General features: G+C 39.3%; 1 protein-coding gene across 2 annotated transcripts in view; it reads left to right on the top strand.

The window, feature by feature from the left end:
* Positions 1-25,571, top strand: part of KLF12 (Kruppel like factor 12) — a 432,669-nt gene that overhangs the window by 309,709 nt on the left and 97,389 nt on the right. For both annotated transcript variants that reach the window (XM_032592010.1, XM_030311978.1), the window contains one exon: positions 8,466-8,601. In XM_032592010.1, coding sequence (XP_032447901.1) covers positions 8,466-8,601 — 136 coding nt within the window. The remainder of the gene's footprint in view (positions 1-8,465; positions 8,602-25,571) is intronic.

Here is a 25,571-nt window from a genome sequence, read left to right as displayed (position 1 = left end):
TAGACACTTTCATCGTTACATTGCAAAATCTTTGCCAACTGAGAACCACTGTGACCATTTCAAATAGGGACCTGCATTTATTACCATCATCATCATCAGTCAATGTTATATTTCACTGTGTACAAGAGAGTATAATTGATATGGCTCTCCTCTCAAGGCCTAGACAGAATAATAAGGGATGTAAAATAACTATACTATACTTAGGTATAATTCAAAATGGAAAGTGCAAGGGTTCCATAAAAATGTGTAAGTACAAAGTATGCGTGTTTTTTTTTGAAAAGGAGAGATTATGTACCGTTAGAAAATGAAATGAAGTCTCATGAAGAAGACATCGTTCTATAGGAAGGGTAGATTTTTGTTGCCTGAATGTGGATGGAAGGGAATAGCCAGATACAGCTGATTAAGGAAGGAGCCTTGAGGATAAGATTCATCAGAGTTCCAAATGAAAAATGAATTGTGGAATAATTGGGGAGGGCTCTTGAACTGTATTTGTTAGATCGTGGGAAAATTCAAGGTTTTTAAATAGGGAATCTTTTGAGGAAAGCCCTGCATCCATTCAGTTACTGGAAAAATGCTCTATGAGACGTATGTATATAGCGGTACCTTGAGAAAGTTCATTGGGAAGGAGTACGAAAGGGAAGGAAGCAGTTCCAGAAAAATTTAGGGGTAAAAGCAGTAGCAATTAGTTGCCTTAAAGGAGTACAAATGAATGAGAGTTTTGAACCTGGGTGACCAAGGGAATGATGGGTAAAATCAAGACTCTAAAGAAGAATAGCACTTAGTCTGAAATGACTGGAATAATCAGGTGGAAGTAGGATGCCAAAAATAAAAGACTGGAATTTAGGGGAAGGATCAGAGGTGGGAACGCGAATTTGGTATTCATTTCCTCGGAGATAGTCACTGAGATTGTAGGAAGTATGGAATTGTGGGGAATTAACAAGAAGCTCGCCCATAAAGAGAGGCAGAAGAGGGTAGGTAGTGGAAACTCCGGAGGAAAATGAACATTTGGATGTATGCAGAAAGAGGAGATGAAGAGGAAGGTAGAAGAAAGAGGGGGAGATGTGGAGGGAAAGAGGGATGTGGGGAGGGGGGGGAGGGAGGAACTGACTGACTCAAGAAAATCAGTGTACAATAGAGTCAATAAATACTTTCTCTGAAAAGCCAGATGGTATTTTGTGGTGTACCATGTGAGTGTCTGTGACGGTTACTCAACTCGGCCATCGAGTCACTAAAGCAGGCAGAGATCAAATAAATGAGCATGATTTAATAAAACTTTATTTACAGACACAGTGACAAGACCTACAGGACTTAAATGTGCCCATCACGAAACCAAGGGAGGAAAGAATTTTAAGAGGCTGAGAGTGAAAATGAAGAGCAATAATCGACAGCCTTGAAAGCTGTAGAGAGGTCCAGTGGCATCATAACTGAGAAGTGGTACTTGCAACTAGAGAATTATAACAACATTATGAGGTTATTTTTTTTAATATAATGGGAGCAGAAGCCGTTACTCTGTCAAGTGCACAGATAGGAATTGAGAAAAAAAAATGAATAGACTGCATACTGTATCTACACAGTACCAACATTCTAGAATTTACATAATTGATTACGTTTTTAAATCTTCATTTGGGGTGATGTAGACAATCACAGTTGCCACTGTGTAGAGGCATACCAGTTCGTTAGCAATAGCAAAAGTAAAGAAAACAAGAAAGTGATTTTAATCAAAACTTCGGTAAGTAACATGGGACCCTGGAGAGCTGGTTCTGGTCTTGGAGTTCACCGTACTTGAAGTTAAGCTTTATATGCTAATGAATTCTCTCATCGTATATCTTGACCTGCTAGAAAGATCAGGCATCTATTTGAACAGTGGGTATTCTGAAAGCAAATGAGGTCAGGATAGCAGTCGGACAAACATATTAGGAAAAGCATACCTTGTAGGCCTTCAGGTAATGAAGTCCTGAGTTTTCGTTGAGTGCTCTATGTGCAGCCAGCATGAAGTGGCCAAAGAGAAAAAAAGCTGGCGAGGTTTTCAGAGAATGTTAATGTCACTGGATGATTCTTACGCCTGTACCCCTGGTTGGATGTCCCCCTGTGCTCCAGGTGCAATAGCCAGGGTGATTCTTACCAAATGGCTTCCCTTCCCAGTCAGAGCAAAACCCAGAATCTTGACATGGGCTGTGCATTTCTTCATCTGTCTGTCCTCACCCCCTTTTCAGCTTGAGCAATGGAATAAACCTCCTTGTGGGTCCTTTGGCACATAACACACTTTCCCACCTTCCGAGTTCTTGCACCTGTTGCTTGCTCTGCCTGGAACACGCTGCCTTCCCTCTCCAGTCTCTATCTGCTAGCCTCCCCTCAACTCCTGCAGGTCCTTGCTCAGCTGCCATTCTCTCCATGAGGCCTTCCGGGCCACCCTCTCTAAAACTGTCCACCTACCTCTCAGCAGCCTCTAGCCCCCTCATCCCCTCTTGCCTACTTTATTTTTCCTCCATGGCACTTATCATTATCTGACTGAGTGTATGTTTTTCTTGTTTATTTTTTATTGTCTGTCTCCCCCCAGGGTGAAAGCATGAATTTTTATCTGCCTTGTTCGCTGCTCTCTCCACAGCACCCAAAAGACTGCTTGATTTCTCATAGGTGTCCAATAAATATCCGTTGGCTGAATATATAAATGAATGTTTGGATCAAGAGAAGTAGTGGTTTTATATATTATCCAATATGTACTCTGCCTCTGTGACGGTACTTTCAGTTTAGGTACATTTCAAAAGAAAACTGCTTACTTCAAACAGCCCAAGAGATGGGAAGGGATTTAGCAGTAGTGTCATATAAGGGGTGGTTGGAGAAGCGCTACATTGATGGCCAGGGTAAAACAGAGTGATGCTGGGGCGCCTGGGTGGCTCAGTCAGTTGAGTGTTCACCTAGCTCTTCGTTTCTGCTCAGGTCACGATCTTGTGGTTCGTGAGTTTGAGCCCCGCATAGAGCTTTACGCTGATGGCCCCAAGCCTCCTTGGGATTCTCTGTCTCCTTCTCTCTCTGCCCCTCCCCTGCTTGCTTTTTCTCAAAAATAAATAATTACATAAAAATTTTTAAAAAACAGCAGAATGGTAATGTGCTACCAAATTCCAGGCAGGGTAACAAGTGCTTTGCATGCATCATCTCATTTACTGGCACATCAGCACTGGCAAGGAGGAAACGGAGTTTAAGAGGGTGGGAAATCTATCGCCCAATATCAGAAGGCTGCCAGTGATGGGGCCAGAAGTCTCACCCATGTTCTGTGAAGCCAGAGCTCTGTTTTTATCTAAAGAAACACTGCAGCTGTCCTTCTTAGAGCAATTCCTGCATAGAATGTGGTGCAAGAGGACTCTTTTAGCCTATAATGCTCTGAGTGTTCCCTCTGCACATTCCCCCCCGACCACCATGTGTTCATTTTCCTCCCCTCAATACTCCCCATTCTCCCACTCCCTTCTTTCGAGCAGAAAGCAGCAGCGCTTGTGGAAGCCAGTGTTTCTCTAATTGGGACATGCTTCAGCCTTGGTAGGATGAACAGCGAGGGCTTCTGCAGGCACCAGGCAGCCTAGCAGTGGCTGAGAGAGGGGGAAGGAAAGGCTGGCAGCGCCACAGCCTCTGCTCACCAGCTGCCTCCTGCCCTTCCCTCTGCGGGTGTCCCCTGTCCTTCAGCCTGGGCAGGCCAAGCCGAAAGGGATTGAATAAATCCTTCTGTGAGTCACTTTTAGGACATGTTAGTCTTAAAGTTTCAGTGTATGTTCATAGATTGTTGTATTGTTTGCATTTAATATGGTGCCATATGGAAGAACTTCCTTTCCTTGAAGAATAGCTGAATGGGCCAATTTATTTCTGCGTAAGATAGAGCATTCAATCTTTTGTCCACACCTAAGCTGAGGTGGGGGAGGTGAGAATGGACATTGGTGTCCCTGTGTCTATGTCAGTTTACTGTTACTGGGAGGGGAAGTAAAGTTCAAGTGCCCCATGTGAGTTGAAGAGAGGCAAACGTATGAAACTAGCTTTGGCTAGCCCCTTACTTGGGACGATCTACCCATATGACCCTCCTATCACTAGGAGTTTGAGAAAAGGGATAGAAAAGTTTTGTTCACCCGAATAGTAATACCAACTGATGGACCCTTCCAGTAGAATCCTGCCTGAGGCAGGTCAAGGATCAAAGATACCTCTAAAGCCAAAGTAACTGTAAATACATTTTGAATATTTTGGATTGAGAAGTAAATAATACAGAATATGTGACTTTTATTTTCCATACTTCTATTAATAGCCGACTTAAATTTATGCTGCTTAAGTCTGGGTTGCCTCCTGGGAGGAGATTAGAGAGGAGTATGATGGGCTCACTGTAATCATAGTTACACATCATTCCACATCATTGCCCGGAAACTTCTGGAATAATCTGGGAGAGTGCATTGATTTTGTATTGCCATATAACAGAGCACCCCCAAATCTGCTAAATTGATACAGCCACTATTTTATTTGCCTACCATCCTGTGAGTCAAAAATTGGGGATGGGTTTAGCCAGGCGGTTCTCATGCTAGTTTTACCGGGGTCACTCATGGCTACAATCATCTGGTGGCTGGAAAGTCACCAGTCATTCTAAAATGAGTCACTTACCTCAGGTGGTGTTGGCTTCCAGCTGAACAGCGTGTATTTTAGGCTTTCTTGGGTTCCTTCACATGGTGGCTAGGTTCTAAAAACAGTAACAGATCCAGGGGAAACCCAATATGCAAGTGCTTTACAAGCTTTTGCTTTGTGTCGTGTTTGCTAATATTCCTTTGGCCACATCAAGTCATGTAGCCAAGTCTGGAGTCATTATGGGAAGCAGCCACACAAGGGCATGGATATATGGAGACATGATTTATTGGGAGGATCTTTACAGGAATAGTTTATTGTACATGCATATTAGAAAATTAGAGTGAATATGTTCAAGTACAGGTGTTAGGGTTCTGAGGTTCCCTTCTTAGGGATTTGTCACATGGTATGAAACTCACACCCTATTCCACAGCACCTCCAACTCAGCAATGACGCCACCATCAACAATGAGCTGGGATACCCAAAGCTATATGATCCCTGTATCACTGAAAAGGAACAAAATCTCAAATGTAAATCATTTTCAGATGTTTATAGTTGATTTGCTGCTCTCTTACTTAGAGGAGTAGATGGGTTTTTAGTTCTGGTGCCCGGGTAACTTTTCCGTTTTCTCTGAATGGGTGCCTCAGAGAATCTGTGCTTCTGAAATGAGCTGAGGAACTGGAAGACTAATAGAGGTGAACTAGGGTAGATGTTCCTATCCCACGTTTAATAAAAATAGAGTAGAATTATGCAAGTATGTAGATAAGCTAATCATCTGACCTAATCAGCAATGCAGATTTTAAAAAGCCTTTCTAATTACTTCCTCAGCTTGGCTGAAGGTATGGGTAAAAAAGAGTTTCCCAGCATGATGGTAGCAGATGTATTTCATAATATTTATTGAAAATATTGGAAAGAAATCCTCAATTATGATGTTCCTGAAAAGTACATCAAAAGAGATACCATGTTTAACATATTTTAAACTTTCATTAAGTTATAAACATAACATAATTGAGATGATCAACTCTCACACCAGTTGTCTGGAATCATTATTACAGTTAGGCTGTCAGAGCCAGAGAGCTTATTGGTGAACTGCCCGTGTCTTCCCTGAGTTTTATTACTTCTCCACGGAGGCTCTAGTTCTCTTGGGCAAAATGGGACCACCAGGATATTCTCTGTTCTTTAGCTGTTTGTTAATTTGGTATCTTGGCACAGGCAAGATGATGTTTCAACAACTTTAAATGTTAAGTTGCTGACATTTACAGGCATATGTAACACCACACAATATGTGATTTGGAAGCCTAGATAGATCTGATACTCATTTTCTTGGCTCAATTTGAGTAGTCATGAATGACTGTCAAATGAATCATTCTACTCTAGGGCTGCCCAAAAAGACGCTGTCTATGAATTCCTGTTAAATGCCTATATCATTCCTGTGTGCTGTGCTGCTTGAGTGATAGCTGTTCATCTTTACCTCCTTACCTTCCATTTTGTGAGCTGCTCAATGGCTTTCCAGTGCATTCTGTTTAATATAGGTTGGCCTGAGTCAGTTTCTGCTGCCTTCAGTCAAAATAAATCTTAAATGATTCGGTGCTTTCAGTGCCTTCGGAGTGACTGAATGCTTAGGTGGCTCTCTGTTGTCAGATGCTTGTGAAACTGGTTACTTTCCTCCCTGAAGAGTTTCCCCAACATCCTTCATTTAGGGAATCTTCTTTAGAGATCAGATGGAAAATAAACAGTGTTTTTGTCCCACTGTGTATCATACAAAGAAAACAATAACTCTTGATGAGTGTCACTGCATGACTCCTGGCATTTGAGAAACTGAATACTGCATTTGGAGAAGTTGTGAGTGCTGAGTCACATGACCGTGACTTGATTAATTTGAGGACAGGACTAGAAAATATGAATAATCCAACATATAGTGTACTTCATTGGATAGTGGCTTTGAAATTACAATGTAGTTATACAACCAGAAGTCATAAGATGTGACACTTTTATACATCCAAAGTTTTTTTGTAAATGTTTGTTTATTTATTTTGACTTAGAGAGGAGGGGGGACTGGGAGGGACAGAAAGAGAGGGAGAGAGAATCCCAGGCAGTCTCCACACTGTCAGCACAGAGCCCAACACAGGGCTCGGGGCTCGATCCCAGCAACCGTGATGACCTGAGCCAAAACCAAGAGTCGGACGCGTAACGGACTGAGTCACCCAGGCACCCAAACTCTTAAATCTCTGGATCAGAGTTTCTCAATTTGCATGCTATTGGCGTTTTCGACTGGATAATTCTCTGTCATGGGGGACTGACCTGTGTATTGTAGCGTATCTAGCACCGTCCTTGACTTTTGCCCACTAGGTCCCCTTCCCCTTAAGTCGTGACAAATCAGAATGTGACAAGCCAGACATTGCCAAATGTCTCTTAGGGGGAGTGGGGGGCAGTTTTGTCCTTGGTTGAGGACCACTGCTTTAGATTGTTTGAATTGATTATTTTCTCTTTTAACAAACATTTACCAAGCCCTTCCTTTGTTCAGAATATATTCTGGTGTGTTTATGTTTACAGGCAGAATGTATGTCACATACACTAGGGTAATGGATTTAACAGATGTAAGTTCCTTCCTAGCCAAGTTTAGTTAGAATTATGTTGAAACTCTCTAGGTTTTTCTATTCATATTGTAAGTATTAGGTAGACTCACAAGAAATGGTCTTTTTGTGGGTAAAAAATGGTGAAATATCAACATTTCCCAGTGGTTCTACCTAACGTACAATTTACAATACGAAAAAAATGATTTAAAAAAAAAAGAAATTGTAAAAAGATGTCATTGTAACCATGATGTGAAGTTCATTTTGTTTTTCTTTGTGAGCAGTGGTGGTTTTAGAAATCTCTCGCAGGCAGGTTTGAAGAGCAGAAGTCTGGCTGCAGCTGGCTGGGGCTGAAGTCATGTATTTTAATAATGCAGTTGTGTAGCTAGTCCAATACTTTTAATTTAGAAGGTGTGCTTATTTTGTGCTTGAGGTGAGGGCTGATGGAAATCCTAGACAGTGGTGGATGCTAAGGTTGTTCATAGAGAGGAGGAAGTGGAAATGAAATCTAACTTTTAAAAATATGCATTCACATACTAAATGCTGATGGTAATCCTCTCATTTGAAAGGATCTGATGGTCCCGGTCAGCAGGGGTCACAGAACATAGGGCTATTTCTTGCTTTGCTGGCAAGTTCACGTTGGGAGGAGAATCCTATCTGGAAATGCCTTTCTGAAAAATGAAATCAGTGTGGAGACGAACACTTTCTGGCACATAAAACATACACTTAAAATGCTGCTACTTCTGTCATTTTGGGGCACTCAGATCTCCACTTAGAGCAGTAATGAACTGTGAGACAGTATTCACTGAAGTATGAGAAATACCTACAACTTTTAGTCTTGTAAACATTGCTCTTCTTTAGGCTTATTAAGAGAGCTATATAGGCAGGTAAAATCTGTGCTCCCCACCTTCCAGGGAACATGCTAACGAGAGTGAAATGGCCTGAACTCTGGCAGCAGAAGCAAGAAGGAAGAGCCAGGGGGTTGCACAGTAACTGATGAGCTACCTAATCAGCTTCTGACCACTCAGGAGTTAATAGTATTGTGGATTTTATAGTTTCTGTTCTGTAGTCATCCCCTGAAACTGTTGAGAGCTGATTGAGGTTTTGTAAATCAAGTGAACAAGGGAAAAGTCAGTGAGCGCTCAGTCCATTAAATGCACCGCTTTCACTAATTCCTGGGATTTCTAGAGAGTTCCATGTGCGCGATAGGCACAGACGAGACATGCCGTGCTTGATGTTGGTCCAGGACAAGGTTATCTTTCTGCACGCTAATTTTAATTCATTATATATGCCTTTTTTTCCCAGCACAAATGGACCCCCGAGGCCTATCTCCCAGACAAAGTAAAAGTGACAGTGACGATGATGACCTGCCAAATGTGACCTTAGATAGCGTTAATGAGACTGGATCTACGGCCCTTTCCATAGCCAGAGCAGTACAAGAGTAAGTACCACATTCTCAGGATGAACTAAGAATCGCCACGGTATTCAGTGGGTAATGGAAGCAGCAGCATCTCTGGTCCCAGGGCTTGTCATTCTAGCTCTGAATGGGCACACATGTCAGCACCCTTGCATCCGGCCTGACGTTCTTCGGGAGCAGATTAGGGGAAAGCATGGAGTATTTTACATAGCTGAAAATGTGTGCTTGTATTAGAAATGAGACTTCTGTGCATCTTTCCTAATATCTCTAACCTCTTCTCCTTAACTCTGGAAAAAAATATATTGTTCTTTTTGAATGTCAGTTATCATCATCATTGTTACTATTCCCACACAACAGTCAAGAGAAATAAAATATGGCAAGTATTATGTATCTTGTTTTGATAGGAAAGTACAGAATAGCTTTTTTGAAATTTTAAATATGGAAGATGATGTTTCATCGCTTTGAAAATTCAGAATCATATGTAATTTTTAAAGAGATCTTGTCTCCATTTTTTAAAAAAATTGTATTTATTTATTTTGAGAGAGAGTGAGAGAGAGCACAGGCGTGCACACACTTGAGTTGGGGAGGAGCGGGGGTGGGGCGGGGTGGAGAGAAAATTCCAAGCAGGCTCCGTGCTGTCAGCACAGAGCCCGATGGGGGGGCTTGATCCCATGAACTGTGAGATCATGACTGGAGCCAAAATCAAGAGTTGGATGCTTAACTGACTGAGCCACCCAGGCGCCCCTAAAGAGATCTTGTCTCTCTTCGTTTATCTAGACCATAAAGTTAGGTTTCATCCCTTGCTTATGGAAGATAGTTGCTTTTCCATCATTGGTAATTCTGTATCTAGAATTGAACCTATGACCAGTCTTTGTATGTTTTTTTCTATAGAATAATTTTAAAAACATAATCTTACATAAGAATGGGATTTAAATAGCCTCTGTTATTGCTGATACATGATTAACAGTTCACTCAAAATGATCTTAGTCGCTTCCCATATTTTAATTCCTTTTCCCAAATATTGACTAAGTACTGACCCTGCTCCATGCCTTAGTCTTTGTAATCTTTAACACACACACACACACACACACACACACACACACACACACACTAGTATGGCATTTTAGAATTGAAAACGTGTATATATAAAATGAATAATATGTTTCTGTGTTCTATAGGTAATACATATTATATGTTTATATTATATATGTTTGCATACACACAAATATATATGGTATATTAGGGGAAACAGGATACAGTGGATCTAAAATGAAATTTGGAGTCAAAGATCTGAATTCAAATTTATATTTAAGCTCTTAATAGTTGTGTGGCTTTTGGCAAGTTATTTAACCACTCTGAGATGTTTCTTCATCTGTATAAAAAATCAGAGCACTTACCTTATAGGACCATTGTGAGGATGTGATATAAAAATATATATAAAGTTATATAAAAGTTATATAAAAACCGAGCCATAAAGTTTTGGCACATAGAAGGCTGTTCAGTTAATTATGGAATTAGGAATATAATTATTGATGGTAATAGTAATAGTGTGTAGTATACGACAACTAGGAAATTAAAATGTTGCAAATACTGTTATTCTAATTGTACAAATGAAGGCACTCAGGATCCGAGAAGTTAAATGACCCCTACAGAGTCATCTGATAAATAGTAACAAGGCAAAGTTTTGGACTTCTGACTCCAAAAATGGATCTTTTTCTAAGAGTACTTGTAATGTTTGTTTCCAATGATATTCTTGCATTTCAACCCCTATAAAAAAACTTTTTTTCACTCATGTGTTCAAATAACTGGTTGTAGTCACTTAGTTTCTCCAAAGCAAATGTTCATTTGAGCCAAGATTGGTATTGAATCAAAGGGGTTGATGAAATCCTATTTAAAATGGTGGCATGCTTAGTCACCACTAAATCAGTGATCAGGCCTGGTTTGTGTAATCTAAGTCTTAAGATCCATGTCTAAAATTGGACTAAATAATGACAAGTTTCAATTCTAAGGTGAATAGTAGGTTTCATAGACATTTTAATCATATCGTTTTCCTGCGTCATTATGAGACATTGTATAGTTTGTGTGTACGTGTGTTTATAGATGAGGGTATGTTGCTTTTAATTCAAACTTTGAAGTTCGGAACCATGATTATGAAGATCTCAATTGTGCTTACTTTATTAAGGACTTAACAAATAACGGTATTAACTTGTCAAGTATAACTGTTTCTTTTAATATTATGAGCTTATAACATACAGCATATTTTAATGTGAAAATTTAACAGCAGCTTCAAAACCTGGAGCTTCATTTTCAGCATAACCTCTCTGACTTGATTTGTGAAAACATTTTCAAGCCACAGTATCTTGTTTAACTGCATATGCCTGCCTTTATTACTATTACAAAAGTTGCATGTGTATCTAGGGAAATGCCAGATTCATTATTCATGTAAGTGTTTTCATTAAACGATTAGTAAAGAATACGGAGCCGTCACCTGGGAAGCCCTAGAATGCCAGGACCCATCAATAGTTAATTAACCATCGTTCAAGACGGAGTATGTGTGTGTAAACACCAGGAAGTACAAAGAAAGTGTTAGAGGAAGCACAAAGTGTGCTCTGTAGAGACCTCTTAAATACGGGTGTATTTCAAAACTTACAGTAATATACTGAGAACAATTTTATTCTGGGACAAATAAATATATAATCCTTGTTAGACACTTTTTAAAAATCTGTACTTAGGTTACCTAAAGTTCACTTTCAATGTGTACAGTCATAAGCACGTCTTTCTGCTCCTCTCTTAGTTTCTCCTTGATTCTTTAATGCATGTTGCTGTCGTTTATTTTCTGTTTTCTCTCTTTCTGTTTTGCCTTTGGATCTTGATGCCTTCTCAGAAGCTATCAGTTATTAACTCAAAAGCTGTCAAACAAGCAAAGATTTCAGTGTACTATGATCAATAAAATAACATGTTAAATAATAAAAGTCTAAAACATCAGTTTGGCATATGTGAGATGAGAAGATTCCAGAAGACACCAGTTGACCTATTTCCTGTGCTTGCAAAACTTTGTTGGGAGAGTCATATTGAGAAGCATGTCTACAGGTAGAGAGACAACAAAATGAAAGACTTATGTTTATTAGAGATCACATATTATAAATTCTTGGGCAACCAGTACACATTTGACTTAACAATCAAAGGCAAAAGGAGTCATGATTTAAGAGGATTCAAAGGCTGGCCTCTTAATACATTGGCCACCAATGCAGTGGTGCCAGTAAATTTCTTGTCAATCAAGAAAGAGAAGGCAAAGGATGAGAAAGGAGGATATTAGGGAAGATTGACACTAGGAATGGATGAAACTGCCTTGTCCTTGAGCAGTCCTTACAAGATGGTAACCCACAGGGTAAATACCTCCAACAGATGCTCCTCTTTCTCTCCCTTCCCATTCAGGTTCATAGTCTTGCCTCATGCCATAATCATCATAGTTTGAGTTTTCAATATGGTGCCTTACTTTATTGACGCTGTATATCTACAACAGCATAAAGCTTAATATACTAATAAATGTTTTCCTAATGTCTGGTTTTCTGCATTTTACTGGTTTGTAAAATGAACTTTTAAGTCTTCAGTTTAAGAAAGGTTTCCTTTGCTTTGAAATGCAGTTGTTAGCCAGAATTGCATCCTCCTCTCTAAATATTCAGCTATTCCTGTCTGTAGATAAAAAAGCATTGCTTGGGATTAGAGCGGAAAGTGAGGTTACTTCAGTGTGTATAGTTCGAGAACTGCGCTTGAACTTATCATTTCTACCACCTTCATTGGTTCGTTTGATTGCCATTTATCAGCTTAGGATCAGCAAATTCAGATACATTGGTAAAAGCCACAGAGAGGCCCACAGGCAGGCTCTGCCCTTTTCTCATTTTAATTGCGGAGATACTGTCCGAGTCAGAAACCATGTGTTCAGTAATTGTGACAAAACTAACTTCCAGCAATTCATAGAACATCTGTTTTGTTTTGGTCTGTTTTTTTCCTCGGATGGTAAAATAGGGTTGTTACCCTTAACAACTTGACAAACGTAATTATGAAATAAGTGTTTGGAAAAAGAGAAGTACAGGCGCATGATTAGAGCAAATTATTGTAATTAACTCTAACCCCAGGCAAAACAATGATATTTTTAAATAGGTACAGTTTGGCTGTGTTACCCAGACCCTCTAATTTATGTACCCCCTTTTTTTCTTTTTCTCTAATTCCAAACATTCATACCCCTCATTTGTTACTGGGAGCAGGATAATCAACTTTGTTCAGACTAAAGTGTAAATGAATTAGAACATCTCCTGAGAGAAATTTCAGCATAACCAGGAACAGACCTTAAACTAGAAGAATAAGGATCTAGATACAAGCATCCCCTGCTTTCAAAAGTTCCCATTATGCCACTTTGCTTTTATGAAAGACCTATGTTAGCACCTGTTTTTGCTAACTGAAAGGAATCCAAAGAGGATTTTCATCTTTACAAAAAAACGGTGAAAAGCAAAAATGGTGTTCAGTATTGTTGTTGGGTTTTTTTTTTCCCCCCACTACTCTTCAGCAGCGAGAGCAGCTCCACCAGGCTCCCTCCCTGGGAACCACACTCAGCATCTCAGCACCAAGCTTTCAGAGCTTTGAGCTGTGTCTGTGAACAGCTGTGCTTTATCTCCATTAATTGTGTGCCTTTGTTAGCAAGACATGCCCTAAGGCATCACAAAGGCCTAAGAGAGGTTATTTTGGGGGTCTGGAAATGCTCAAAAACTTTTCCATAAAATTTACTGGTCATTCTTCGCTCTACACCATTTTGGCTTACCAAAGGCTTCATAGGAGAGTGTTCTACTTTCTGATAGTGGGGGAAACCTGTATAGTAACTCAGTAACAGTGAGTGAGAAAGGGTAGGGTGGGGGTGAGGGAAGCAGATGACGATTTTAAGGAGACATACCTGTGTTTCTCAGTGTCAGTCCTTTGAGAATTGGTGCATGCACGTGACTGTTGAACTCCTACCATATCTGAGTAGTCTACCCTCACTGATCTTCATTATGATTCTCAGAGGGAAGAAAAGCAACAAAATTAATAGCATTAGTAACTTTTTGCTTCGGCTAGCATCTCTGATGTTGGCACTTGATAAAAGGATATTCTTTTTAAATGGTTCATTGTCAAGTACATTTAAGCTAATTAAAACACTTCACTGTCTTCCTCCCCGTTTTTATTGCAGTTGACCCTTGAACAACATGAGTTGGAATTGTACGAGTTCACTTACACACAGATTTTTTTTGATATATACAGTAGAATCCTGTAAATGTATTTTCTCTTCCTTATGATTTTCTTAATATTTTCTTTTCTCTAGCTTACTTCATTGTAAGGATTTAGTATGTAATACATATGCAAAATAGGTGTTAATTGACTGGTTCTGTTATTGATAAAACTTTCAGTCAGCAGTATACTATTAGTAGTTAAGTTTGGGGAGAGTCAAAAGTTACACGTGGATTCTTTACCACAAAGGGTGTCAGCCTCCCTAACCCTTGTGTTGTTCACATGAGTGTTGTTCACATGAGTACTGCTCATGTGAAGGTACCTTCTTAAAAATTGCTTGAATTTCTGGAAATGAAGAGCGTTATCTTTAGCACATTTTCACCTAAGTGTTCTTTGAAAGAACCGATATGGTAGCAAGTTAGATACCCTCTTCTTATTTCAAACTTTGCTGCTAGTTCAAACATCATGGTTCTTCATTTAGAAAAGTGCATTTAATGATAAAACAGGGTCAGAAATCTTGAGTGGTTTTTGTTTGTGTTTTTGTTTTCATTTTTCTCATCCTGAACCGTTTGAATACCTCCTCTTGTTTCTCTTAATCTCTTCCTGTATGATTTTGTTAATGTCTTTTAAATTATAGTAGAGAACAGTGCAAGAGATAGGAAGAAAGTGAAAACAAAGGAATTGTAACTGACACCCTACTTTTTGGCAGAACTATGAAAATGCCATACGCTGGTCCTTCCAGCGTAATTTGCTGGTCATTTGCAGAGCTCAAGTTCAAATCCAAATGTGTCTTTCTATAAACCCATATTCCTTTATGAAGGCAGCTTTTGTCTTTATGCTGTGGTTTTAATATCTCTAAACCGCCAACTATCTAAAATTAGCAGTTTTTTAGGGGCGCCTGGGTGGTGCAGTCGGTTAAGCGTCCGACTTCAGCCAGGTCACGATCTCGCGGTCTGTGAGTTCGAGCCCCGCGTCAGGCTCTGGGCTGATGGCTCGGAGCCTGGAGCCTGTTTCCGATTCTGTGTCCCACTCTCTCTCTGCCCCTCCCCCGTTCATGCTCTATCTCTCTCTGTCCCAAAAATAAATAAACGTTGAAAAAAAAAATTTTAAATTAGCAGTTTTTTGAACCTCGAATCCCACGTATCCATCATTTATGAAATAATTTCAAATGTTTTATCTTTAAACTCATTGTTACTTTAAATATAATCTGGTAGAGGGAAATAAGTCTATCAAGTGCCTTCTTAGTTTTTTTTTTTAAAGCTATCCCATTTCTATAAATCGCATACGTTATATTGAAGTGTAAGAAAATAAAATACAAAGATAATAGTGTTTTTCGTACAAACTTCACTGATACTATTTTTTTTAAAGAAATTATTGTCAGGAGAAACATGGTTTTCAAGTGTGTTTTAATATAAACATACGGGCTGATATTCCCAAACCTCAAAAATGAACATTCCTTGTAGAATTGGCTTTTTGTCAGTCTATAAAAGGGAAGTTTGTCCACGGCTTAAAATGGTACTGTGTCATCTTGTTTTGCACCCCTTGACTGAAAGATTTGAGAGTATTTGGATCATGTCTCTCTTCTATCTGCTGATGAGAATGTAACCAACTGAGCTGATTGTGCCCAGAGAAAAAGCCAAAGAGCTCAACATGTCAAAGGACTTCTCAGATCTTTCCTAGATTCTTGTCTCATTAAAAGAAGCTATATTTTTATTTAGTAAGCCTAACACATTTGGGACACCTTCAGATCCCCACTTGTGTCCTACCAAAGAAACAGCTATGATTCACATCATTAGGTAGAAGTCGAGATCTCTGATAGTGACCGTCATGTCTACTGACCGGTGAATCCGAGAGGCATTCATTCTCTCACCAGGGGAGATCAACGCTTTCGGGTTGTTCTTCTTTTGAAGGAGCTCAGAAAAAGCTACTGACTTTCAGTAAATGAACACAGATAAACCTAAAGTATATGCTTAGCCTGAATCAGCCCTTCAGTCTCCCAACCCTAAAAAACAATTAACTCAATTTCTGGGTGTTTAATACCAAGATGGAGACGGTGTATCCACACATAATCCCTTATATCTGCTTCAGTGGGACACTGTTGCTCCCTCTTAAAATTAAGAAAAATGTGCTCAATGGGGCGCCTAGGTGGCTCAGGAGGTTGAACATCCGACTTTGGCTCAGGTCATGATCTCACGGTCTGTGATTTCCAGCCCCATGTTGGGCTCTGTGCTGACAGCTCAGACCTGGATCCTTCTTTGGATTCTGTGTCTCCCTCTCGCTCTGCCCCTCCCCCACTCATGCTCTGTCTCTGTCTCTCTGTCAAAAATAAAATAAACATTAAAAAAAATTTTTTAAAAAATGTGCTCAAATTTGTTCAATAATTTGATATTTGAATTGTTTTATGGATTACCAAGTTAAGTGATGTGTTCATTTGTTGAGTAGTAATTGACTTATTCGACCCCGTGTTACATGCTGAGGATACAGGATGAGTGATGCAAAGTGCCTCAGCACAGGGAGCTCAGAGTCAGAATAATACGAGGTGAAGTAAAGCACGGTAAGATTAAAGCATACGAAGGGCTGCAGTGAGAGAGCAGAGGGGTACGCATAACTCAGTCTGGAATATGTAAGAGCACTGATGGGCGGTAGGGGTGCACAAGTTCATAATGACTGCTGCATGGGTGAATGTAGCAGGGAAATGGAGATGAGGTTGCTTGGGAAGGCAGTAGGGACCTGATCAGGAAGGATGAATTTATTCTGTAGATAATCAGGAGAGGTGGATAGGCTTTCAGTGGGAACAGCATGATCAACTTTGTGTTTTGCAAATACCAGTCTCAAGGAAGCTGCACATGATGGTGCAGGGTGAGCACTATACATCCCAAAGGCTGCCGTTTGCATTCTTGTGGGTGTGTGGATATGACTTGTGCTGCCTAGATGTCCACAGTTTCCATGGTTAGACACAGACTCTTGTGGTATGAAGGTATATAGATATATATATATAGACAGAGAGATAAATAGAGATACATGTAAAGTAGAGGAAGCGGGATATGGATGTGAGGCTGTGTGGAGGTGGAAGAAATTGGTCACTATTACATTAAGATGTTCTGGGAAGAACTGTCTAATGAGACTGTGTTTTAGGAAGAGACCTGAAGAGCTTTGAGGTCACATCATCACAAGGAGATCTAAAGGAAGAGCGTTCGAGAGAATAACAAGTGCGGAAAATCTAAAGACAGGAATGTTCTGGAATGAGTAAATAGGCAAACAAACTAGCTGACCAACTAGAGAACATTGCTTAGAATTCCTTGATCTTGCAGAAGAAACTGAACTCCATAGATACTATTTATTCCAGCATTCCATCCCTATGGGGCAGGGGGCAGAACTGAACCTTTTTATCCACTCATACTTTTCCTCTGGGCTATGACAAAAATTCTCTATTCCTAAGGGAATCTGCAGTAATTTAACCAAAACAAGAATCAAAAAGCAAACGAAAAGTGCAAAACAAATTTTCCCTTTCAAACATTTGTTTATTTCTTTTTGGCCTGGGTTCTTGAAATCTAGTTTTGTAGCCCCTGATCATTCAAAAATTTCTATTATCCTAGAAGGTCTTTAAAAATATATTATTACTATACCTTCTAGTAGCCAGTAAGTACTTTTTCTCTAAAAATGATGTAACTATTTTTCTAAGTACGAGCTTATCATCAAAACTTTTTGTGCATGAATCTTTTTGATCATTAAAAAAGTAAAATAAAATAAGGTGTCATATGTGAAAGCCACTACCCTGGTGTTGCTGTTTTGAGAGTGATTTATATCTCTCATTTCTGTGGTAGGCATTTTCGCCTTCATGTCTAATGCTAAATCATCAGTTTGACCTCCCCCCAGCTGAATTGAACATCTTCTGTATGCTATAGATATACACTGGTTTGCTTTCCTAACCACTTGGAAATGATTGGGTTAACTGTGTATTGATTTATTTTTTTAAACTGCCATGACTCATTTTAATATGAATTTACTACTTCTTGGTGATCAATTTAAAATTAGAAATCAGGCCATTTAAAACCAAACTTTTGGTTTTTATTTTTTAAGTAGGGGATTCCAAAGTTACATCATGGATAGAATTGATGAGCCACTTTTATTTGAGAGTGGCTACATAGTTTTGCTACTTTTATGTTTAATTTTTTTTTTTAGTATTAGTAATTTCTAAGATGATTCATAATTTGAAATATGTTGGTATTTTATGTGGTCATACTGTATACTCCAAACTGATTGCAAGTGTTAATTTGCTTTTAATTGCTTGACATACTTCTCCATGTGAGATCTTTATGTAGCTTTTTTTTTTTTTGCTATACATTCTACCTATACTCACATTGCAAATTTATGTATACCATTTATATTTCTCATATATATTCCTAATGGGTGTAACTTGTGAGTGTAGGTAGTCATTTCTCATGCATTTTTGATGTGTGTTGACATAGATACTCAGTGATAATGTTGAAATATTAATAAGTTTCACTACAAGTTCCCAGAACTATTCATCACTCTTTCATTTATTAATGTAGTCTGAGAGAGTACACATGATAGAAAACCATACTGTAATATATTTGAAATTAACTCAATTCACCAGGATATAATCTTTTCTATTTTCAGTCAAATGCTCTAGACACTCTCTCTTCTTATTACTCTTTATGAGTTATAGCCATTGTACCATAATTTTCCTTTACTTTATAGCACTTTCCCACACACTTGAATCTCCTTGAATACATTTACTTACATGCATCAAATGAAAATAAAAAATTGAAGGCTACATTTTCATGGAGAACCTGCTGCTATATAGGAAAATCTAATACAGATAGAAAAAGATAGCTTGGATAAGAGTGAATCTTATCAGGTTGACGTTTGACTGTGATATTTTGCCATCCACTTACACAATTGCATCGCTGAGGATCACCAGCCAGCTGAAATGTAATATGCATCATAACTTATCTTAAAAATTAAACCTCTGGGGCGCCTGGGTGGCTCAGTCGGTTGAGCGTCCTACTTTGGCCCAGGTCATGATCTCGCGGTCTGTGAGTTCGAGCCCCGCGTCGGGGGCTGTGCTGACAGCTCAGAGCCTGGAGCCTGCTTCAGATTCTGTGTCTCCCTCTCTGTCTGCCCCTCCCTCGCTTATGCTCTCTCTCTCTGTCAAGAAAAAATAAAACATTTAAAAAAAAAATTAAACCTCAAACCATGTGCAGTTAGTATTGTAAAAATGCCAGCAAATTTTGAGAATATTTCTGACTATCTGAAAAATTATTAGTGTGCAGGAAAGAATTCCAAACTTTAAATCATAAACTAAAGTTAATTCCATCAAAGTGTAGTCTAAAAATTACCTGATACATGATTAATGTTATTCTATTTCTACTTACAGAAAGGCAAACCTAAATATATAAAAACGGAAGCTGTGACTTAATTTAAATGTAATCATATATTCTTAGCTAAAATGATCATTTTATCAATATGATTTTTAATATTAGACTGAGTCAAATACTACTTCTAGATAGAAGTTTGGATCTTTTTAAAATAATTTGAATGAGATTCTTTATGTCAGTCTGTTTACTTACCTATCTATCCATTTACATATCTTTCCAAATACGGGTTACTTTTGGCTGAAAATGACAATAAGCCTGACTAGAGAGCTTAAACGTGGAATATGGAATTACTTTCCTGGTAGCAGAGGAAGTCTGAGGTAAACAGGACAGGTTAGTGGATATGCTCAGGATGTTCTGAAGCTGTCTTCTTTCTTTCTGTTTTGTTGTCCTTCAGTTGTGGCTTTCTTTCTAATGGTTGTGTGAAGTAGGCTCCATCTCCAGGCATCTTGCCCTTATTCGAGTCAGAAGGGGAGTAAAAGTGCAGAACAAACTAATCAGAGGAACATACCAGCCAACTGTGTCACTTTTCAAAAGCTTTCTCGGGAGTCCCCACCCTGTGACTTCTGCCCATACCCCATTGGCCAAGATTCGTTCGCATGGTCCCAATGACCGGAACATGGCTAAGGGGGAAGAAAAATATGGACATGACTGAGTCAGTAAACTAATAGTCTACCACCAAGCTTAAAAGTGAACACTTAAGAGAAATATGTCTTCTCTTGTCAAGGTACGTTTGTTTTTGTTTTTGTTTTCTTTTTTAAAAAATTCATCCTCTGTTACCACTCTGATGCTGTGTAGACAGCCATTCCAAAGCTCAGTGGCATATTACCATAAAACATTTACTTTTCTTCCAAGCATCAGCTGGTCAGCTGGGGCAGGTCCAAAGGTTGTTGGAGTAGCACTATTCATGTCTCTCCTTTGTCTAGACCCAACAGACAACCCCTGGCATGCATGCATTTCTCACAGCAATGGCTGCAGCGTAAGAGGGCAACCCCAGTCGTACAAACACATTGTAAGCCATTGCTCGTGGCACTCATCTGCCAGCATCCCATGGCCAGAGCAAAGTCATATGACCTAGCCCAGCATCAGTGTGTGTGGAAGCATATTCCTCTCTGGGGCGATGGGGGCTCTAGGAGAGTGATGACTAACATACTAACATTTTAGAAAAGAAAGGCTGTTAATTTATAGAAGCAATTGAATTTAACTAACATACCTATTTTAAAAATCGAATTTTCTAAGTCTTGGTAAATTTTAGTCATGTTTTCTTAGGTGGTTCTGATAGATCTCATAAAATTTTCCCCCTAGATTCCTTAATGATGTATTTTTTTTAAATCTGTAATAACAGGTACATTTACTATGTCTTAATATCTGAATTTCACAGTGTAAATTCTGATCTCCAGGGTTTATACTCTCAGAAGTGTTTCATTTTGCTAAATGTAATAAAGGGTATTACTAAAACATATTGATTAAGCAGTTGATTCCAGCTGAATAAGCAAAATCTGTGAAGTGTAGTTATGGTCAGTCTTTAAACTCAAATTAACATTGATTAATCTTTTATAGCGTACAAAATAGCTAAAAATAACATCAGCTATTTGCCTTTTCCCTCTGAATTCTGGAATTAAATAGCTATGGGCTACCATAGTGACAAAACCCAGATAAAATTTTACAGATAATTGAAAACAAAATCTTTGAGCTAGAGTTTTATAACCTTTTAGCAAAATGTGTATCGCTGTCCGATTCTGTATCTATTTTCCATTTTGTTCTGTATGTGTAATCACTGTTACAACTGAAAGACAACATGGAATTGGTTCTGATACTTTCCACTTTCTAATGCAAATATAAAACTAATTTTAAATTGTACATTTAGAGGAACTTTTCTAATCCATGACAGGAAAATGCAAGCGAGAAAATTGATTAGAAAACATAAATAACTGGGGCGCCTGGGTAGCTTAAGTCGGTTAAGTGTCGGACTTCAGCTCAAGTTATGATCTCATAGTTCGTGAGTTCGAGCGTCACATCAGGCTCTGTGCTGATGGGTCAGAACCTGAAGTCTGCTTAGGATTCTGTGTCTCCCTCTCTCTGTCTCTCCCCAGCTTGTGGTCTCTCACTCTCTCTCAAAAGTAAATAAACATTTTTTTTTAATTTTAAAGAAAAAATAAATTACTTTTTTTAATCAAGGGATTAAGATATCTTCTTGTCAGCTTTTTTTTAACATTAAAAAAATTTTTTTAATGTTTATTTTTGAGAGAGAGAGAGAGACAGACACACGGAGTGTAAGTGGAGGAGGGGCAGATAGAGGGAGACACAGAATCCAAAGCAGGCTGCAGGCTCTGAGCTGTCAGCACAGAGCCGGATGCAGGGCTCAAATCCACAAACCGTGAGATCATGACCTGAGCTGAAGTCGATCACGTAACCAACTGAGCCACGCAGGTGCCCCTCTTCTTTCTTGTCAGCCTTTATTGGGAAGGTTGATTACATTGTGCGGTTAAAATACTAATTTTTTACTATAGCTTTATTTATTTATTTATTTATTTATTTATTTTTAATGTTTATTTAGTTTTGAGACAGAGAGAGACAGAGCATGATGGGGAAGAGTCAGAGAGAGAGAGGGAGACACAGAATCTGAAACAGGCTCCAGGCTCTGAGCTGTCAGCACAGAGCCCGACGCGGGGCTTGAACCCACGAACTGTGAGATCATGACCTGAGCCAAGTTGGACGCTTAACTGACTAAGCCACCCAGGCGCCCCTATTATAGCTTTTAATGAGGTTTATTATCCAAGTCAAGTCAGAAGACCAGTATTTTACAACGTGAGAATATTGAGCAAAATTGGAAATTGTCCAAGAAAAAGAAACAAAATAATTACTAAATTAAAACCACATTATCTCTTTACATACTAAAATCGACCAGGTTTTTATTTTTATTTATTTTAATTTTTGTTTATTTCTGGGAGAGAGAGAGAGTGTGTGTGCACAAGTCAGGAAGGGGCAGAGAGAGAGGGAGACACAGAATCTGAAGCAGGCTCCAGGCTCTGAGCTGTCAGCACAGAGCCCGACATGGGGCTCAAACTCACGGATGGTGAGTTCATGACCTAAGCCAGTCACACACTTAACCGACTGAGCCACCCAGGCGCCCATCAACCAGGTTTTGAAAAGTATGTTTTATATCTCTGGCTTTTTCACTCCTACATTTTTACCCAAACTTACAAATTGATACCAGTTTGAAACAAATGTGTAGTTCCATAAATCTTGCCTCATGCGTATATTTAAAAGTTCAAGATGATGCTAGTTTTTTAAAAAGGGATTGCATTAAATTGCTAGTCATAAATATAACAGATTGGCCGCCTGCCCCCAAATCAGGAAGAATAGATTGGAAGTTATGGAAGTACTATAGACATGAGCGACTCTGGGGCCAGGCGTCATTGGCGGCTTTTGAATAAGTGTCAGTAAGAATGGCCTCTAGTGTTATATTAAAAACGTAGTGAATCACAGTTTTCAGTGTATGTTGATGCATCTGTCTCACAATGTTCCTTAATACAGCAATGTCTGAATTATCTCCTGTTTTGCAGACGAGGGAAATAGGACTCGGGAAAGTTAACTTTGACTGGGCTGGCGTCCTACAACTGATAAGGAGTGTGGTTGGTGCTGCCCAATCAGATGTAATTTTCCACTACACGTTAAAAGTACTCTTTTCCTCATCCTGTCTTGAAGGGAAAGGATTTATGATACGTGTTTTAAGGAAATAATGAATAGTTTTAGAGATAACTAACTTGACCAAAGGATAAGATGAAGGCAAAAGGAATGACCTTGCTTTTGAGCTGAAGAACATCATTGAGAGGAGTGGGTGTAGGGGTTCGATAGAACAGAACTCCCGAACGGAGCAGTCCTGTTGGTCTGTGGAGGTCAGGAACTGGAGCTGATGAATGAGGACTGGAAATATAGAAAGGGAGTCATTGGCAGAGGGACAATTATTGAGGTTTATTTTTATTTTTTGAGGTCTGATTTGCATACAATAAAATGCTTGTTTAATTTTCTTTGAAATGGTTATTTATTTTTGAAGGCGAGAGAGACAGAGCATGAATAGGGGATGGGCAGAGAGAGGGAGACACAGAATCCAAAGCAGGCTCCCGGCTCCGAACTGTCAGCACTGAGCATGACAAGGGGCTTGGACCCACAAACTATGAGATCGTGACCTGAGCCGAAGTCAGATGCTTAACCGACTGAGCTATCCAGGTGCCCCTAAAACACTTAATTTTAAGAGTACAGTTCAAAGGGTTTAACAGTTGTATAGACTCATGTAACTGCTACCCACATCAAGATCCAGAGCATTTCCATCAGGTGGAAAGTTGCTTGCATCTCCTCACCCCCACGCCCCCAACCTCACTCCTGCCGTCAATTCACTGCTTCCTCCCACCCTGGAAACAACCACTTTCTGGTGTCTGTCCTCTCAGCCTTTATTTATGAATTGTGTTCTGTGTATACTTTTGTTCAGTCTTCTCTCGCTTGCTCGGTGTACTTGAGATTCTTGCACATTGTTGCCTTGTTAAGTAGTATTCCATTGAGTGGATTTAACATTTGTTTATGTGTTCACTTACAACTGATGGATATTTAGGCTGCTTCCAGTTTGGGGCTATGCAGGCTGTATGAACATTTATGTGCGACTCTTCTGTGGACATAATGCTTTCATTTCTCTCAGGTAAACACGTGGGACAGGAATTGCTAGGTCAAAGGAAGATGTGTATTTATCTTTATCAGAAACAAGCCAGGAGTTTTCCAAAGTAATGTGTCCTTTTATATTCTCACCCGTGGTGCACAGGAGCTCCGGTCATCCCAAAGCTTCAACTACCTTTGGTATCCATAGTCTTTCTTTCTCAAGGCATCTATTGATTCATATTTAAAATAGGATCTATTCCATTCTTCACAGTCAAGAATAGGATGCCAAGGACCCAGTTTTGTGGGAAGATCTGCAGCGAGGCGGCAGATAAAGGAAGAAGAGTTCATCAGAGGGACAGAGGGGCTAAGAGAAGCATCAAGAGAATAGGGGACAGGCTGATTTTCAGGAGGGTGAAAAATGAGAAGTCTAATCAATTTAGCAAAAAATGAACTAGAGACCGCACAGATCTGCTTGAATTGTGAAGAGCACATACAAGTCTGGATGAAACAGGTTAATAGGAAGGAATCATGAGCGCTTAGGGAGTAGGTACCTAGGATTTGGGGGATACAAATGTAGAAATGGAGCTGTGAGGGAGATGAGAAAAATAAGATGATAATCAGAATAGTGACAGTCATTTGTATAGACTAGAGATCTGCCCAGAGTGAAAATAAAGTTTGAGACAGTTATTCAAATGATCGTGTTGAAAAAAATCACTTTAATTACAACATATTTTTGTCTACATATGTAAAATAAACTTGCTTATCTAATAATCATCCAGATAAATCAATGTAGGTAACGATTATGAATTTTTATCCATTCAAAATGTGCTTACTAAAGGCCCAATATATGCCAGAATCCTTTATCTTCTTCCCGTTTTCATTGTAGGTATACCTTTGTCTTCTTATCCCCATGAACTCTGAAACTTTTTCCTTTGATCTTTCAACTTTAGACATGAATAAATATTTGTAAAGTGTAAACCCAAAATGTATTTTGGGTCTTGGTTCATTCCAATGAAAAAATGAGCTTTTCATTTAGTAATAGCCCTTTTATTGGCTAATGTCATAACATCTGATAACTCTCTAACCTTGTACCTCTTATGGATTAGAGATATGAAAATCTTTTAAGTACTTTCCAGATTTCTGTGCTTATAAAGTGCCTAGCAACCACAGAGTTACTTCTTTATTTTTTTAATTAAAAACAATTTTTTTTAACATTTATTTATTTTTGAGACAGAGAGAGACAGAGCATGAACGGGGGAGGGTCAGAGAGAGAGGGAGACACAGAATCCGAAACAGGCTCCAGGCTCTGAGCGGTCAGCACAGAGCCTGACGCAGGGCCTGAACTCACGGACGGGACTGTGAGATCATGACTTGAGCCGAAGTCGGACGCTCAACCGACTGAGCCACCCAGGTGCCCCTAAAAACATTTTTTTTAATGTTTATTTATTTTGAAGGGAGAGAGAGTGTGTGTAAGTGGGGGAGGGGCAGAGAGAGGGAGACACAAAATCCCAAATAGGCTCCAGACTCTGAGCTGTCAGCACAGAACCCGACGTGGGCTCAGACTCACAAACCATGAGATCATGACCTGAGCCAAAGTCGGATGCTTAACCAACTGAGCCACCCAGGTGCTCCTAGAGTTACTTCTTTATATTGCATAGAACTAAGGTCATAAAATCAAAATTGCAGATA

Source organism: Lynx canadensis, chromosome A1 (genome assembly GCF_007474595.2).
Source record: "Lynx canadensis isolate LIC74 chromosome A1, mLynCan4.pri.v2, whole genome shotgun sequence".
NCBI lineage: Eukaryota > Metazoa > Chordata > Mammalia > Carnivora > Felidae > Lynx > Lynx canadensis.
This window is presented reverse-complemented; position numbering and strand designations above follow the sequence as displayed.